Genomic DNA, 19,203 nt, shown 5'->3' on the forward strand with positions numbered 1-19,203 from the left:
AACCCTCTCACTGAGTCCACTTCTTTGCGTCTTCTTAGACTATTATTCACTACTGACCTCTCATGGAAACCAAGTATACAATGTCTGCAGACTCAAAGTTAGCACATGCTAAGGTTGCTTCTCTTTATCGTGCTCGCCATTTTCTTACTCCTGATTTCTCTACCTCTACAATTCTCTTATTCGTCTCTGTATTTAATACTGTTGCTATATTTGAGTTCCTTTTTCTAATGATGCTCTTTCTTGTCTAGACAAGGTCAAGAAACGGATTGTGAACGTAGTTGAATCTGCTTTATCCACCAAACTTGATCTATTTTTCCATCGTTGCAGGGTTGCATCTCTTTCTCTTTTTTACAAATATTATCATGGTTTTTGCTCAAAGGAGCTATCATCATAAGGAGACTCATTTTTTCTTGATTCGCTTAACATTAAGCAAAGTTTCATTCATTTACTGTTTCTGTCCCAGCATGTTTTAAAAACGTTTATTCGTCTATTTTTTACCCTGCACTTCAACCCTTTGAAAGTCTTTCTCCCATCTTCTTGTTTTCCTGACTTAGACAACCTACAACTTTTGAAGTCTTCCGTCAAAGTTTCTATGCTCTTTAGCTCTATTCTTTATTTTCTAGTAATTCACAACTTATTAGTAGTTGCTTGCAATTAGATTTTTTTTTAAAAAAGGAAGGGGTTTAAAAAATTAAAAAAAGCTGTGCCACGGTCATTTTGGTTTTAAAAACAATTGGAAACAACCTCTATGGTCCTAAGTGTTATATTAAACCATAATTTGTTTGAGTGACACAACTTTTATCCAGGCGGTCAAATTGGGGAACAGTGTAAACTTGATTAGCATTTTTCAATATCTTAAATTACTAAATAGGTAATTTTAGAATTAAATTATTAGTTTAGGTTGCTTAATAAATTGTTCTTATCTACTTGATTTAACATTTATCCAAATTTTTGGTAACAAGAATTTAAATGGTTAATTAAATAATGAAACTTGAAAACAAAGTTGTATAAATTTTGATTGAATTATATATCTATAATTAATCAATTATAATAATTGAATAGTGCAATTTTTAAATTGCGTTTGACTCATGGCATGATTTTATTTTACACTGAGGAGAGTATAAAAAAATTATTGTCATTAATTATCAAATTATAAAATAATGTATAAAATCATATTTTAAAGCCTGTATCCGGTTCTATATTCGGTCGAAAAACCTTAAATTAGATCTTTAGTTAAACTCAAGGAGATAACAACATTAAAAAGAAATTCTCAGTTGAAACGTAAAGTGTTTAAATAAACTCAAAAATAACTGAAGACGTGTAAAATTTGAATTTTTGGCATATCGTTAACTTACACTAAAATTTTCAAAATGGCGACTTTAAAACAATTTCTTTGCCAGATGCTAATAAGAATATTGAAACCGTTTAAAACATAGTTAGCCGAACGCTAACAATGTTACTTAGGCAAATTTTTTGGCTCTCGAGCAAAATACAAAGGTATTTCACTCCAATTTTCTTTAGGAACCAAAAACAGTTATTTTTAAAATCTGAATTGCCTAATTTTCCTATACATTTCAGTCCGCGAAATAAAAACTCTTTCTTCGCAACTTCTAATAAAACATTCAATGCTTCTAATAAAACTTCTAATAAATTCATTATTAAAGACAAATAAAACCAATGGGTGTTCATTTTAAAACAATATATTTAAATAAAAAATAGTTTTTGTGAAGCCAGACTGTTGTATTTATTGAATTTTGCAGCTATATATATATATATATATATATATATATATATATATATATATATATATATATATATATACAGTATCGGACAAAACGAGTGCAACCAAATAATGCTAATTTAGTTTCTTTATATAAAAGTGATGCATTTTTTCAATTTATAGAAATAACTATGTAACTGTTTAGAGACAAAGTTCTTCAAGTTTTATTCATCGCAAAGTTCATTATTTGTACACGAAAATTAATAAATTAATCAAAAGTATTAAAAAAAGTTAATTTCCTTCTGGACAAAACAAGTTCAACTCGACAAAATATTGACCAAGCTGTATTTCGCTATCAATATTTCGTGACGAATCCTTTGCTGTCGATCACAGCCTTGCATCTTCGAGGCATAGATTCGATCAGGTGATCAATAAAACTTTGTGGAATCGCTGCCCAGGTCTTTTAGATTTGTTCAAACAGTTGATTTTTATTACGAACACCTTCACAATTAATTCTGCGGTTGGCGATCTCCCACAGGTTCTCGATAGGGTTGAGATCCGGAGATTGAGGCGGCCAATCCATCACTGATAGGTGGTTGTCTTGAAACCACTGCTTGACTACTTTTGCAGTGTGTTTCGGATCGTTGTCTTGCTGAAAAACCCATTTTATTGGCATATTCCATTCAGCATGAGGTAACATAACATCTTCCAGGATATTTTAATACATGAAATGGTCCATTATTCTATCGTTTCGATGTATTGGACCTAGACCGTTAGCAGAAAAACACCCCATACCATTACATTGCCTCCACCATGCTTCACGGTCTTATGGCAGTAACGTAAATCGAGGCATTTTCCGGCCGGTCAACGTACACAGCAAATGCCATCGCTCCCAATGATGTTGAACTTCAATTCGTCACTGAACAGGACAGTGCACCATGAACAGACAAACAGGAGTCTTTTCTTCTGGTTTTTTAGTGAAATCAGCGGTTTCTTTGCAGGGCGTCGAGAAAACAATCCGGCTTCAACAGCACGTTGTCTGATTGTTCGGTCCGATACAGGCAGCTCTAATTGCTTTTGTATCTCAACTGATGATATCCAGGGATCCTTCTTGACGGATCTGACGATCATAGAATCCTCTTTAGAAGTGGCGGAACGCGGTCTTCCACCTTTGTTATCTGCTGCCAACTTCCCCGTAGAACGATATTTGGAACATAGTCTTGATACGGTCCATTTTTTCACGCGATATTTATCACAAATACTTTTTTGTGACATTCCACTTACGTACAAGCCAATAATTTTCTTTCTTAGTTCCAATCCAAGACTGTCGGGAGCCATTTTTGCACTTGAAGTCATAAAAATAATAAAAATAAATAATCACGCTTCTCATAGCTTACCGTGTTACATTTACCTTGTGATGATACAATAATGCTCTGTGGAACACAACGCCTTGGTTGGATGTGGACTGATGTAATGAAACACTTGTTGTATTACACTTCTTGCATTTATGTTCTTCGATAAAACACTTTGATAAAACTCACTTCGATAAACTGTCTTGATAATACTGACTGATTGACTTCCATATACTGACTGAATTACATGTCGATTTACATGTGTCTTATATAGTAAAATGAACCTGTGTGAATCTGTTCTGGAAGATTCTAGATGCTTCTTTTCGATGCTTCTGGAAGCTTCTGGATGCGTCTGGATGCTTCTGAATGTTTCTGGATATTTCTGGATGCTTCCAGATGCTTCTTCTGGAAACTTCTGGAAGCTTCTGCATGCTTCTGGAAACTTCTGGATACTTCCTTTAATTATTAAAAAACTTCCGTGACGTTGACACGGACCAGACTTAAGAAAATGAAACAAACCAAAAAAGTTGCACTTGTTTTGTCCGCTGCAAAATGGCACTTGTCAACGAAATTCTGCCTGTGTGCTGTCACCTGTTAGCTGATTTCTCATGTCATGGCATCCTATGACTCCAGACTCCTGAACTGTTTGCTGTGGTAGTATAGTTCGTTTCGTTTTTAAGACATGTAAAATTAGGAACACTTTTTAGCATTGTTCGATGTTGGTTGCAAATGTTTTGTCTAATACTGTATATATATAAAAGTTCCTTTTTTAACCCTTTATGGGCCAGGGATGCCATATGGCCCATAAAGGGTTAACCCTTTATGGGCCAGTGATGCCATAAGGCTTCATTGACTTTAGGAGTTCTTCTATAGCTTACTAAAGCCTATAAGAAGGAGAATGCTTTTGTTTGTTATTTTTTCTATTTTGTGATTTTTTCTATTTTTAACTATTTTTTTAAGCTTAATTTTTTTTTTGTATAATTGTTTATTTTTTACACAACGTGAAAGGTTTTATTTAAATCTAATGATAAAAGTAAGAAAAAAGAAATCATTTTGACTATTAAACAGACAAAAAATTCAATGTAAATTTAAATATATGACAATTACACTCAATTTCTGGCCATTTTTGAAGTTCATTATTTGCGCCATTTTAAAATATTAATACTTTGCGCAACTTTGTATAAAGTGTTCTTAAAAAAGGTTGATCTTTGTTAGAGTATTTACGCTTTATGTTAATTAAAACTAAGATAAGAAAGATCAAAAAATGTAATAGATCAAAGATTAGGAAAGATATCTTTCTTAAGCTGCTGCAAAGTTCTATTTTTTTTATCATCTCATATGTATGTTTTAATATTCTTTTTTTATAAATGAGTTGTTTTTTATTTGACTATTTTATGTTTTTTATTTTGGTACATATAATACATTATATATGTGCTATATATTATATGCAATGCATGATTATCTTTATATATTCCTTAGCTTTATATAAAATGCTATCCTTATTTGATTGAAAATGAATCTTTAAATATAAAAAAATATCTACTTTATATATTTATAATAATGTCAACTTCATCAGTGTGTCTACAACAAGTTTGTTGTTGTTGTTGGGAGCAATTTGAAATAAATTCAAAATCTCTACAATATGTAAACAGCACAGTGGAAGAGTTGATGAAATTATATGTGTTTCATGGATATTCAAACTAATAGAAGATTTTCCAACAAATATATGTTCAAGTTGTCGTAGAAATCTATATTTGCTTAAGACTGGAAAAAATCTAAGAATGGCTTAGGGAGAAAAGATATCCAAGGTAAAGATAATATTTTTTTTTTTTTTTAAATAAAGGTATGCAATGGAGGAATTTTTATTCTGTTTGTATTTTTTTAAATTAAATTTATATTTATAACAAAGTTTTTTGGAATAGTATTAGTTTTTAAGAATAATGGAACATCAAATAGTTTAACGAGTTAATTTTGAAATTGTATGTTTAAACAAATGCATTAATATTTATATAAATTGTATTTTTAAGATTGATTGGACGAAAAAGATTGGCAGGATGAATGTTCAAAATAAATCTGAACCAGAAACAGAAATCAAAACTAAAAGGATTTTATGTTCCGACTGTTTTTCTAGCATTGGAGCAGGGTTACCACATCAGGGTGGGAAAGAAACAGCTGTTTTTATTCTTATAAGTTTAGCTTTTGATCTTGGTTATCTTCAAGCTGAACAAATTGCAGCAGGAATACTTAAGAGAAAAATGGAAACTGACAAAATAGCATATGCATTTAACTTTTATATGTCAACAAGAGGAAAACCACTAACTATAAAGGTTGGTACGCCTGAAAACAAAACTGATAGGCGATCTATCAGGCAGTTATCTGTTCAAATTGTACAAGAATTGCAAATTGCTTTAGAACTCTCACTAAATAAAACAAAAGATATAATAGGAGTTCTAAGAAAAGGTATGAATAAAAGATCATCCATCGAATCAAATATCTTTGAAAAACTAAATGAAATCGAAGAATCCATCTCAAAATTTTATGAAGTTAAAAAGGTAATGGATTATATAAGTATTGACTAATTACAAAATACCAAAAAAAAAATTTTTAAATAATATTTGTTTAGATTGAGTTCTTGGGACAAAATGAATCTGTTCTTCGTAGAGATGTTGTATTTGTCCAAGAAACATCAAATTTCATTTTAAATATAATTGAACAGCGGAAAATGGATCCATTTAGTACTCTTGTACGTACTTCTTTAGACTCAGGGGGTTTCATTCTTGAAAGTTATTGTAAATATACTTGATCCTGAAGATAATAATGTAAATTCTGGAAGGTTTCTAAACAGTGGAGTTCAAAGATGCCAGATACTTGAAATCACAGAAAATATTCCAGAATCAAATTATAATTTACGACTTATTCTAGAAAAACTAAACTTGCAGATTGTTAACCAATACAGCCTTTGATTTAAAATGTGCTAATTCAGTATTTGGTTTATCATCTCATGCTGGTTTGAGAGCATGTCTTTAATGCGAAGGGCTCTCAACAACAGAGTCAGGAAAATTGAGATCTCTTGAAAACCTGGATTATTGGTACTCCAAATATGCTGAGACCGGATTCAACAAGGTTCTTATGAAAGGTTGTATGAATGTAATAAATCCCATAGTTATCTACTTAGAAGAAGATCCTAAAACTTTAATACAGTACCTTGTCGCTCCACCAGAACTACACCTTATGATAGGATTTGTTTCATTACTAGGAACTCTTTTATTAGATCTATGGCCTGGTTTTGATGAGTGATTGAAATCAAAAAATATTCTTCAAAGAGGTTACCAAGGTAGAGGCTGGGATGGCAACAACTCAAATGCTATCATTAAAAATTTTGATGAATTAGAGCTTGCCATTAAAAACACTCATGATCATCTCACTCCCTTTGTTGAATGTCTTAAAAACTTCAGATCTGTTAAAGATGCGTGCTTTGGTAACACTTTAGAAACTGGAATTGAAGAATCTCCAAGTTAAAGAACTCGTTTATCTCTACACAAGAGCTAGCTTTAATCTTTGGTAAAAAACTAAGTTTGACTTAGAAAATTCATATTATTTTGTGCCATGTAGTTCCATTTGTCAAGTATCGTAGATGCGGTTTATGAACAATGTGTGAATCAATACATGCCTAGTTTAAACCAACCTGGTCTAGATATAAAAGAAGTGAAGGACATTCAGAGCATAGCGATAAACTTTTGGCAGCTGTTAAACATTTTGGAGGAAGTAAAATAACCTAATGCGTGTGTAATAAAATACACACACCCTATGTGTGTGTTTTTTCTTTTTCAATTGAAAAAATAGAACTTTATATTTATTGTTTGACTATATTATTACTTGGTAAAAAAATGACAATTAAAATAATGAAGAAATATAAGCTGATATTTTTTTAAAATTGATGAAAAATGATGGTAGACTGATTGCTCCTCCCACTTTTGACGCATAGTTAAATATAGCAACCAACTATAGTTTATTTTTCCTGAAATATCTCTAATGGTTGGTTGCCCCCACTCTTATGCAGACCATAGTAGCCCCTATTTCCGACTACTATTTTAGTCCTTTAAAATAGCCAAGAAAAGTTAAAAAAAGCTATGTGCCACGGTCATTTTAAAAACAATTGGAAACAATTTCTATAGTCCTGAGTGTTATATTAAACCATAATTTGTTTGAGTGACGCAACTTTTATCCTGGCGGTCAAATTGGGGAACAGTGTTTAGTAAGAATCAAGTCAGCATTACAAAATTGTAATTATAAAGTTTTAAAAAACATTTATAGTGATGATAGAAATGATTACTGATTGAACTATTAATGAAAATTATTAAATTAGACAAAGAAACGGCTGAACGAAATTTTTTTGAATCGACCCACCTCGTGCAAAAAGAAAAAAACAACTTATAAATCAAAAGTAATTCTTATTTGACCATTAGTGAAACTACAAATAGTTAAATTTTTATAATAATTATATAATTATTTAATCATTATTTAATTATATTTACGATTAAATTATAGTAACCTGTTGCTGTCGGCAAGTGTTAACTAGCAACAGCAATATTAGTAATTCATGAAAAAGTTTAATTCAAACTATTTAAAAACATTAAAAACAATAATCACGTGATAACTAATTTTTTGTTAATAAATGTTTTGATAACTTCATGCCGTTTCTTTCAAGAGCTTTAATTTTTTCGTCTGATATTTTCAGCGACAATTCCGCTGCCAAAGCACGTTCTTCAGCCATTTGGGCACGCTCTTCTGTGCTTCTAAATACAAGATTATGCTTAAAACCATATTTAAGTAAAAAGGTAAACACGTAATCAATAACCGCATGTTTACATTAGTTCACGAGTATAAAGAAACATCCTTTACTATGATAGTAAAAAAAGAAAATGAAAATGCGTGAAAATTCAAAGCAAATTTCTTAAAAAATATTATCTCATCAAAAAAGATTTGCGATATTAATGATGAAAATTCAAAGCAAATGCATAAAATAATTGCTATGACGATTGCTTTAGATACCAACCACTTAGTGTTATTAAAGATTTATTGATGATTATTTGATAATGGATTTATTCATTGTGAATGGTTTATTGGAATAAGTTATTTGGAATAATAATAATACGTATGCAAACAGACTCAAAAAGTAAATACAGTTATCGTATTTTCAAGCTATTTCGGCATTATGAAATCCATGGCGAAAATGATTGAAAAACTTGATGAAATCTGGCGATGTTATAGTGTGGCTGAAATAAGTCAAACTGGTTGGAAAACTGCAAAAGATGAACAATCTGTTTTTGATAATTCGAAGAATTATGCAGCGAGCTTTTATAAATGGATTGTCAGGTGAAACTTTAAAGCAGGTCAAGTGCAAGTAAAGTTATTTGGGATCAACTGGCAGGATGTATTAAACCACGCAAAAGAATTTTTCTTACCTGTCAGAGGTAACTGAAGAAAAATGTGATTCGACAACGGTCTCTAAAATCTATAAAAACGTTAATAGATATCCGCTACTCGTTTAGCTGCTACAATTGCGGCTCGTTTTAGTTTCTACAATTGACTGGATATGATACCCGAATCTGTTCTTCAAAGAAACTAATAGTTTAACAAAACGTTTCCAATGTAGAAAAACTGGACACATAACATTACTCATTGCAACAGAGAAACGCAAACGGGAAATTGCCAGCGCCAATTGCTTAACGGGAAACTAACAGCGCTTCCGATATGTATTGTGCATGTGAACACATTTGCAGGAAAAGCACTGGCTTACAGTGAATTATTTCAAACATAATGGATCAGAAAGCAGGTGTTCATACGGTAAACGAACACAGGGAGAAAGTACACTAACATTAATCATTGCAAGAAAACAACTTCAGACTTTAAAAATGATTTTTAAAAATGTTGTTTTTGGTATGGATGTTATTATTCGTTGTGGAGGAGCGCACCTGTAGGTTAAAAGATCAAATTTGGTTTTGTTCTAATTCATACAGCGAAACAATTTGTTGCTATGAAAAACAAGCATTTTAATGCTTATTTTGACGGCATAAAATATAAATGGAAACAAGATGAACCACAAATTTTGTCTCTGTACAAAGTAAAACCCCAGTTGATACATCAATTTAATAAAGAGATGGACACATTGTTCAAAAATGGTTGGTTGAAATCATGAAAAATGAAATAGAGATTGTCCTGTAAAGGCAGTTAAATAGGAAAATAAAAGGAGGATAAAACCTGTTTTGGATTTTTGTGAGTTAAATCAGTATTTTAATTCACATAATGCCTCAAGTGATGCATGTGATGAAACAGTGAAGAAATTTTCAAAGCATAATCTCGGCTATGTAAACATGCTAATACACTTTGATCTGGTTTTGTAAAAGCATCAGAGAGTAGCCTACAAAGAGATGCAATACCACCTTACATATCGTTTTGGGTTAAATTCTATTGCGCATAACCTTGGTCAATTTTTACAAAATGTGGTTCTATTGTCATAGCACTTGCTACTTACAGATTTGTTAATAATTAGCCTTAACGTAAGGCAAAAATTGAGGTCTTTGGTCTTGCAAATGTTTGCGCTAGCCTTGGCCTATAACAGAACTACACTGCAAAAGCCAAAAGTTCCAAACCTTATCCCAGTTTTTAATACAGCTCCAACATCGTTAGAGATCTCGTGGTGGTGATGGATCCACGTGAAGAGAATACGAATAAATATGTCAATGTTTAGACATAAATATCATTATCATACACACTAGAAGAGACAAACGTGTAAATATATACGTATAAACGTGTAAATATGCACGTATGCGCATGTATTAAAATAAACAATTGTAATGTCTAAAAGTTACACAAAGCAAATAGAAAATAGCAGTTAATAATAAAAAAAACTTACCACTTCTTTTATGGCTGTAATATGTCATATAAATATAATAAGTAAATACCTGCTCATAAACATCGAAACTAAGTTAGATGGTTTGTTGTTAGTACGAAAGTAGTTAGTAGAAAATATGGTAGAGAATGTGGCACTCAACGTAGTTAAGGAGAGATCCGAAGAAAAATATCGCGCTTAGGCCCTTTTGTTTTCAAAAAATTCAGTTTTATTTTGTGTGCGTTCTGATTGGTTTATTTTTTTTTTAAATCTCGAAGTTTATTGTATTATTTTGTTTACAAATATTCGGTGATTTTATTATCTACGAGTTTCAAGTTTTAGCTTAATACTATGGGGCAGAAGTTATATAAAAGCTGAAACATTTCTTTTTGTTAATTTATTCAAACGGCTATAAAGAGATTATGAAAGTAAATTGCTATGAGTAAAAACTAATGTAAAAACTTCGATTTTAAGGTTTTTACTGTTCACAGAAAGATAGAATATGAGCTTTTTAGCCATTTATTGAATATTTTAATGCTGTAAACAAGGAGACTTTTTACTTTCGAATAAAAGAGATATTTTGGGAATGTAAATACATAACACGCTTGGTTTAATTGTTTTTATGACGCTGCCCCGATGCGTTTTAAAAGTATAGAGTTCGACCAAATGGACTATCGAAAATGCTAATTAAAGAAGACTTTTTCTATAGCGAGAGTTAATTAAAGAATACCGTATAAACATCGCGATGAAGTGAGTTCCGTCCACCAGAAATAAAGTTGATGTATAAACAAGAGTTTCAAAGACCTGGTTAAATGAGTTTTCACGGAGAAATATTAAAGAATTATGTGGGGTGAATATTGAGATGAAATTCGCAAATGTCGCTTAAAGCATCATTTTGGCGTAAATCGAACTATCTTTACAGTGCAACAAATTATTCCGTAGTACTGAGAAAATACGTTGAAGAATTTGTGCGCAAATGTTGTCAATGTAATTTAATTGATCCAGTACCAATGAAATGGGAACACGGAGTGCTAGATGCACCAGATACGTGGTATTGTATTGCTTGTAATATGAATCAATATAAAAGCTCACCATACCTAACAATGATTGACTGTGGACCAAGTCGATTCGCAGTTTGGAAAAAAAAAATCCTCGCGAAGATATCAAGAGTGTAGTAGTTCGATTGGGTTATGTATTAAGGGACCATAGCTGACCAAAAAAACTATTGATGAACAATCGAGCGGTGTTAGTTCAAATGTGTTTACAAACATATGTGAGAAATGTTGAGTACAAACTTATAGAATTAAAGAATAAGTTTACGTTCGTCCCGTTAATGTAAAGTACACCTCAACTTGGAAAATTGGCATTGAAAATGTAACCGACATACTCACACACACACAAAAAATATGTTTGACAATATAAAGAAAAATGTTTTTAATGAAATTGCAAAATGATAGCACATAAGTTTCACTTTAGATATTGTGACTTGTCCCTCGTCTCATAAAACATTTATTTCTTTATCAGGACATTAAAAATGAATAAAAAAATTGAGTGCTAAGATGCTGTACGATATACTTCCCATTTTCTAGAATTTTACACAGGTATAAATATAACTGGAAATTTTATCAATATCTTAAAAAGTTGGGAATTTAATGCACCAATAAGACATATCTTAGTTAAAGATGGTGCTGCTAATGTCTCTACAAAGTGAATTTGTTCAAATAACGTCAGTCAATTGCGCAATACCTGTGTAAAATTCTAGAAAATGGGAAGTATATCGTACAGCATCTTAGCACTCAATTTTGTTATTAAGGATGCAGTTTTATCCCAAGTATTAGTGATAGATTTGTTAACTAAAGCACGTAGAGTAGTAAGCCATTTCGAAAAATCGAAGAAACAAAAAACTTTCACTAGAAGTTCATTGACGATGGTATCAGCTCCAATCATTTAACAACTAAAGCCAAAAAAAAAAAAAGGTTGATTTGACAGAGAATGATTTTAATTTTGTTTTTCAACTTGCAAATAATGAAGAATATAAAGATCTTATTTTTCTGTTTATAAGAAAATTTGACAACAAACTTGTCTTTTAATAGCATTTTGACAAAACTAAATAAGATTAAAAGTTTTTATTATTATTAAAATTCGTTTATTTTTTTTAAATAATTATTATTATGACACTACTTTATATTATAGATAGCTGATTTAAGTGTTATATTTATATTTAAGTCTTGTAAAAGATTTGTAAGTTATTTTTGAAAATTGCTTAGCTATTTTATTTTACTTTATTTCATATCATTTAATAAAATTACTAAAATCATCTAGAGTAATTTCAGTTGTTATTATTTTTTAGAACATAATGGTCATATAAATTCAGAGCAAGTCTCTTTTGAACAAGTTACTTAAGAAGTTATTTTAATCATTCAATTATATATAAAAACAGAGATGCTTTAAATTATTGGAAACATGAAGAAAACTTTCCACTGCTAATCAGCCCTTGAATTATTAGCACTGCCAGCATCATCTGTACTTTCGGAGAGATTGTTTTTTAAATAAGGAAATATTTATGAGAAAAAACGATCAAGGCTGTTATATCATTGTGAAGAATCTTATTGCTTATTCATCATAATGCAAATAAATTTACGAGTGATAAAATCTGTATTTTTTGTACATAGTTAATTTGCAATTGTTTAAATTCTATAACTTGAACAATAATTTATTGAATCCACTAACATTATATTATTTAAGAAGATTAACACTTTGAAATTTATATTTTAGGTTCTCTTATTCTGTAAATAATCAAATGATTTGATCAGGTCTAAACTCTTTTAAGATAAATATTAAACTATATATTTTGCAATAGTTATAACAAGTTTTTTCCTTATTATTGATAAACATGAAGTACCCGGCATAACCAACCAGATTTTATTATACCAGATAATATACAAATTCGGCCCAAACATTCAAAAACTAGACACATGTACATATAATTAGGGTATATAAATATGTATATGTGTTTATGTTTGTTTATATATACATAATATGTTATGTATATATAAACAAACATAAACACATATTTATACATATTTATATATTATACATTATTATTATTATTATTATATATTATTATATTAAACATATTTATATACCCTAATTATAGCAGTGTACAATTGTTATATTACATACCACATTTGTTAAAATACATGCAGTTGCTGTATAACAATATAGTACTTACATAAGCTGTGATTGCAAATGTTGCAGCGAATTAAGTTCATCGTTGTTCAAGACAGGACCTTCTAAAAAATAGAAATCTATGACTTTTCAAGGATGTTCACATACTCAACTTTTATAAAAATACAGCATACAAACAACAACGACACCGCATTAAACTCGAAAAACCTTCCAGTTGAATTGACATACAGTAAGACTATTATGTCTAGGTTTCCATGTCTTTAACTGATATGATAGTTACCTTTGAATGCTGTCTTTAATACCTAAATAAATAAGAAATAAAACAATCTAAAAAAATAAGTACTTAATTTATTATGCAATAAAAAAAAATAGGTTCACAACAGAAACAACAAAAAAACTTTAAATTAGAATATTCTTATATAAGTTATAGTATCTGTTATGTATATGCATAACATATATACATAACAGATACTATATGCTTTGAGTATCTGTTATGTATATATGTATATGCATAACATATATAAATTCATATACATAGTATATGAGTTTACAGTATTTGTTGTTATGTCGCATCACACTTTTATGCTATTAGTACAAACAAGAATATATTAGCACTATTTTATTTATTCCATATTTTTTATTGCATATTTTTATAAACACATAAAATTTTTATGACTATCATTTTTAATCAACTACTTTCTGATAAGAAATCATATGAACAAATTATGTTTTATAATCTAGAAGAATGTGGAGACTCAAAGAAGACTGGGTGGTTATTAAGAACCATTAAGAAACCTAAATAAAAGAATTTGCAAAACTCTGTATATACAGTGCTGGATCCAAAAGAGGGAGGGGTGCAAAGGGTAATTTACTCTTTTTATAAAATGTTAAATGTCATGTCTTGGCAACATTTTAAAAACCACAAGAAATAAACAATTACAAAATAATAATTCTGCAGCTATTTATTAGCAGTTTACTTTTTAGTATAAAAAAAGTTATATTTATATTACAACATTATTGCTTTAAATAAGAATAATTTTTAATTTTTAACAATCAAATAAAAGAGTGATTTTTTAGGTTTCATTTTTGAACTAACGACAGTTATAAATTTTAAATGTTTAAAAAAATACTATTTAATTAATCCAAAATAGCCTAATATTTTTTCATGTGTTCCTAATGAATACTTAATTGCTCAAGATGCTGAGTTGGCTTCATTAAAAGTAATAATAATAACCCGAAAAAATAATAACCTGATTTATTTATTTTTATCAATATTTATTAATATCAATTAAACAGTTTATATTATTTAATTAAAAGAGCAAATTTAAATCAATACTTATATAAAAAAAAAATTATTATTTATATTATAGCTTATTTAGTAGCTACAGTGTCCTCAATAAAAAAGGAAAGCACTAATATGAAACAAAAAGTAAAACAGTAAAACACAACTAAATACAGTAAAACATAAGTAAAACATAACTAAAAAAAAACATGGTTTGGCCTACATTTGCTGCTCATTAAATGGGAAACCTGTATAGAGTTGAAGGAACCATGGATTAACTATATTTTATTGCATCAGTTAAAAACTAGTATAACACATCTATTTCCGGATGGAAATTATTTTTTAGCTGGAATTTATATGAAACTAGCTGGAAGTTTAACAATTTAACAAAACTGGTTGAAAACATGCCTCACAGATGCCAAGCTGTTAATGATGCAAAAGGTTATGCAGCCAAATATTTAAACTGATAAAAATACTTAAAGAATGATTTAATTTCTATGTAGTTGTAATAAGTAAAAAGTAATTGTATTAACTATTCAGTATCTAACAACAAATAATTAAAAAATTAAAAACCTTAATCAATTTCACCTTTTTAGTTAATTATTCAGACTTTCAAAGTTTTAGTGTCTAAAAATTTTTATTTTATTTTAAATAAAGGATATAGTGTAATATATATTATTTAAAATATTTAAAATAAAGTAAAAAAATACTTAAGACAGATCAAATTTTAGGTTTTTTAAAAAAAATCTTGCGGTTCCATTTCTTTTTTAAGGACAAGGTTTTTTTACAACAACCGAAGGGTTAAATATCAAAGTTTTTTGGAATTTTCAATCTAGTAATAACACTATCGTGACAACTACCCACCTTGTGGGTCACAAAGATATCTTTAAAATTTACCTTTTTTTTGGGTTTAATATATCGGAACCAGTAAAATTTGTAGGATATTCCTTTAAACTGCATGCCAACTCCATAAATACATCGTTAACAAATCAAAAATTTTGCAATACATATTAGTGTACAAGAAAGTATTATTTTGGTTTCTTGCAGTGCTCCTTAAAATCCCATAAGATTTACAAGCAGTGTATCAGCATATTATCATAGATTTCTTAGTCAGCAATATCAAGGTAGTTTTTCCACTAACCCTAAAGATACAGCACAACAATAGGGAGTAGCCACTTTCCTTCAACTATAACAAGCTTTATAGATAAAAATGAAGGATCACATCAAAAATATCATTTTTGTTATGCATGTGATTTACGTTGTTAAATTGTTTTGAAATTTATTACACGCAACAGGAGTTTTGTTTGCAAAAAAAAACAACCTTGGTGTCAAATTTAAAAGCAAAATTTTAATTAAAATGTTCCAGTTCTGAAAATGTTTCTATTCAATAAAGTTATATGATTGCATTCATGGGCATCCACAGGATTATTTTATGTTTCAGATATAACATTATCAGGCACTGTGCAAACTTCAAACTTAAGTACATTCATGTTTATGTCATGTGAAAATATTTTGCAAAAAATATTGGTGATGAATCCTGGGAACAAAAATCAAAACAAAGACACCACAACCCAAATGTAAAGAAAGTGAGTTAATAAAATATTCAACTTTATTATCTTATACAAAATTTAATTTCATTGACAGGTTTTAAATTTCATATAATACTTTAGTGTTTGAAAGAAGTGACCATTTAAAATTTCTGCCCTTTTCATAATGATAAGGTTGTAAATTTTGCATGGTCATAACTTTTAAACACTAAAAGAAACTTAGATAAAATTTAAAACCTGTTGATAAAATTAAATTTTGTATAGACAATAAAGTCGAAAATTTTTATAACCTCAACATTTGAGCAGGGTATTTTGTGATTGTTAGTAATGTTTTATTTTTGTAACTAGCGGTAGTGGTGTAGTGGTAGAGCGCTCGCTTCATAAGCGAGAGGTTCCGAGCTCGATCCCCACCACGTCCCTGGTAGTACCGCGCTCAACTTGTTTCTCCGCGCAGCAGCCTTGTTTGTCAAGTTTCATGTTTTGGAGTTATAGAGTTGAGAGAGGGTTACAACCATACTTAAGTAGCCTCCTCGTCTGTAGTGGCCTTCTGGGCTTTGGGGAGGTGAATTAATAAAAAACAAAAAAACTGTTAGTAATGTTTTGTGTAATCATGTTTTACATATGTTAAATACTTGAGTGTTTGGATGGGTTTCCACAATGCCATTTTTTAATTCAAATGTGATACTACTGAAGAATTACAGGCAGACCTTCTTTTTGACATTAAATTATTTTGCAGATTGAGTATATTTATTGTGATATTACCACTAAGAGAAGTGCCATTCAAAGTTTGCAAACTCTTTCTACCCACAGCTAAAATTAAATTGGGGGTTTTATATCAGAGTTTTCTTTCTACTAAGTAAATTACCTTGATTGTAGGAAATTTTTTATAATGCTGAAATTTTTAGTAATTTCCTAAGGTATGTATATTACATGAAATAAATGCCCCATGATTCACAACAGAAGAACAATCTTTTTTGGGCCCTTTTTCAAAATAAAGCATGCACAAAATGATAACAAATTTTTATGTTGAAACTAACTTAATATATATTATTTCCAGCATTTTTTTTTTTTTGCTGAGTAACCAATTACGTTGCACTGTTGTATCAAAATAAAAAGGTGAAAAGGTTATTTACCAAATAAATGTCATAATTAGTATTATAATTAATTAATAAATAATAATATAACGCCCAGAAATCTAGCTAATAAAAATAATAACATGTTTGAAAACATTGGAAGTTGTTTTTAATAAGAACATTGCACTTTATTTGGTCTTTAGAAACTTTTATTTCACAAACTTTTTATTCATTCTCTTCATAAGTTTTGATGTGCTATGAATGTGTTCAATTTATAGATAAAATGCATTTGATTTATATTCACATCTTTTTAGATATATAGTAGCAAAAAAATACACAAATATTTTTGATATAATCACAAATGGTTTTGATCTAATCTCTTAATCAATTTGTAAGTATCTTACAAAATGTTTATCATTAATGTTCATGAGATAAAAACCTTTCTTCTATGTTAAGAATGCTTAGAATTAGTAATATCATTAGTATTATTAAATTTTCATTCTCACTATATGCTCACTTTGTTTGGAACAATGGTCAACTGGGAGCAAACAGCCTAAAAGAATCTGAAAGGATAAAAAAGAATCAACAGAAAAAAACAGCATTTAAAGTATGTAAAACATTAAAGTTGGCAGCAACAACTGATATAAGTGAAGATTATTGTGGACCAAGTGAGTCCAATGACAAAGGTAGTTTATAGCATGTGTTGCACAAAGATAAAGTACTGTTGTCGCCTATTGAAATAACAAATTTTGTTTAAAGATTCTTAACACAAATATATCATAGATTTTTTCTACAATAACAAGTTGTCTTTTATATCATGGATTGGATCTGGCATTGAAACAATGTTTGGAGAACCTCCAGTTATAGCGTAAATGTACAGATTTATCACAATTTAGGAAACATAGAACCATCTAATGGTGAATAACCTTAATTTATGTAAGTTTGGATACATGATGGAGATAAGTCACTTAGTTATATAATTGGAAACAGATTTCATAGTTAAATAGATTCAGAGTTAGTTAGCCTAGTGAGATTTAGAATTGAGAAAAGTTAATGGATTCATTAAGGAGTTAATGTCAATGAATGAAGTCATGGGACTTGAAGAAAAATGAGCAGGAGAAAAGGACATCTAATTAAAGAACGTGTAATAACATTGACAGAAAAAATGGATAAGCATGTTGGAACTCGAGTTAACAAGAACACATATGGTAATCCAATAGTAGCTAGGGTTGCATTCTTACTTTGCAATGAAAATAGTGAAGTTCCACATCAAGTTAATATACAGGTCTATCAAAGTAGTAATCCTATGACAAAAATACATTGTTTCTTAATAAGTAGTGATATGTTACAACATTCTGTTATATTCGGATGTATAGTACAAAAGTAAAGCAATAAAAAAGCAATAGTGATAATTAGGCAGCAAGGGAGCTTTTATTTGAACAAATTGGAGTTTGTAATACAATGTTCGATGCTGCACAAATTAATGTAAAATTCTGGAAATTTTTATAAAAATTTTTTAAAAGGATTTGAAAGATTAGTAAAAGGATAGTAAAAAGAAACATAAAAAATATCTTAAAAAATTTGCATAGAATTGCTAAGGTTAATTATTCTTTAGTGGTAATATATTTGTTGTCATTAAAAAACTCTTATTGTAAGTATTTTGTGGTTCATTCTTGGAGCCAATGATAATCTTGGAGCAAATGTAATCATGATTAGATTTATGATTAAACATTAACACCATTACTTGATTTCTATATCTTGTTAAATGAATTCATAGGTTTCATTACCTTATGAGATAAACTAAGTTATTTTCTTACCTTGTTAAATGAATTTACAGATTTCCGGATCAAGATTTCGTTATCACTAATAATATTTACTTTGGGACTCAAGTTATCAGATGGATCCAAATCATCTACAGAAACATCAATTATTTGATTTGAATGTAAATCTTCTGAGACAGTAACAAAAACATCTTCTTGAGGATTTGTTTTAGAAGACTAGAATTTAAAAGTGTTTTATCAACTTTACGAAAAAAACTCATTTTAGTATAAACTTAATTTTAGTTTTTTTAATTACAATTAAAATTAACATATTTTGTTAAGTTTGAACTTTAAATCAGAACCTTATATATTGTACAGATCATTGTAT

At 29.4% G+C, this 19,203-nt stretch overlaps 1 protein-coding gene across 4 annotated transcripts in view; it reads right to left on the bottom strand.

The window, feature by feature from the left end:
* Positions 1-7,677: 7,677 nt before the first annotated feature.
* The window catches only part of LOC101236342 (axonemal dynein light chain domain-containing protein 1), a 75,478-nt gene continuing 63,952 nt past the window's right edge, over positions 7,678-19,203 (bottom strand). For 2 of the 4 annotated variants that reach the window (XM_065791468.1, XM_065791469.1), the window contains exons 21-24: positions 18,873-19,052; positions 13,434-13,455; positions 13,197-13,257; positions 7,678-7,868 (exon numbers count right to left, since the gene is read on the bottom strand). In XM_065791468.1, the coding sequence (XP_065647540.1) occupies positions 7,730-7,868; positions 13,197-13,257; positions 13,434-13,455; positions 18,873-19,052 (402 nt within the window). In that variant the 3' untranslated portion in view covers positions 7,678-7,729. Of the gene's footprint in view, positions 7,869-13,196; positions 13,258-13,360; positions 13,456-18,872; positions 19,053-19,203 lie in introns of those variants that run through there. The other 2 variants (XR_010636792.1, XR_010636793.1) reach the window with 2 other exon arrangements.

The sequence above is a fragment of the Hydra vulgaris genome, chromosome 02 (genome assembly GCF_038396675.1).
Source record: "Hydra vulgaris chromosome 02, alternate assembly HydraT2T_AEP".
Lineage (NCBI taxonomy): Eukaryota > Metazoa > Cnidaria > Hydrozoa > Anthoathecata > Hydridae > Hydra > Hydra vulgaris.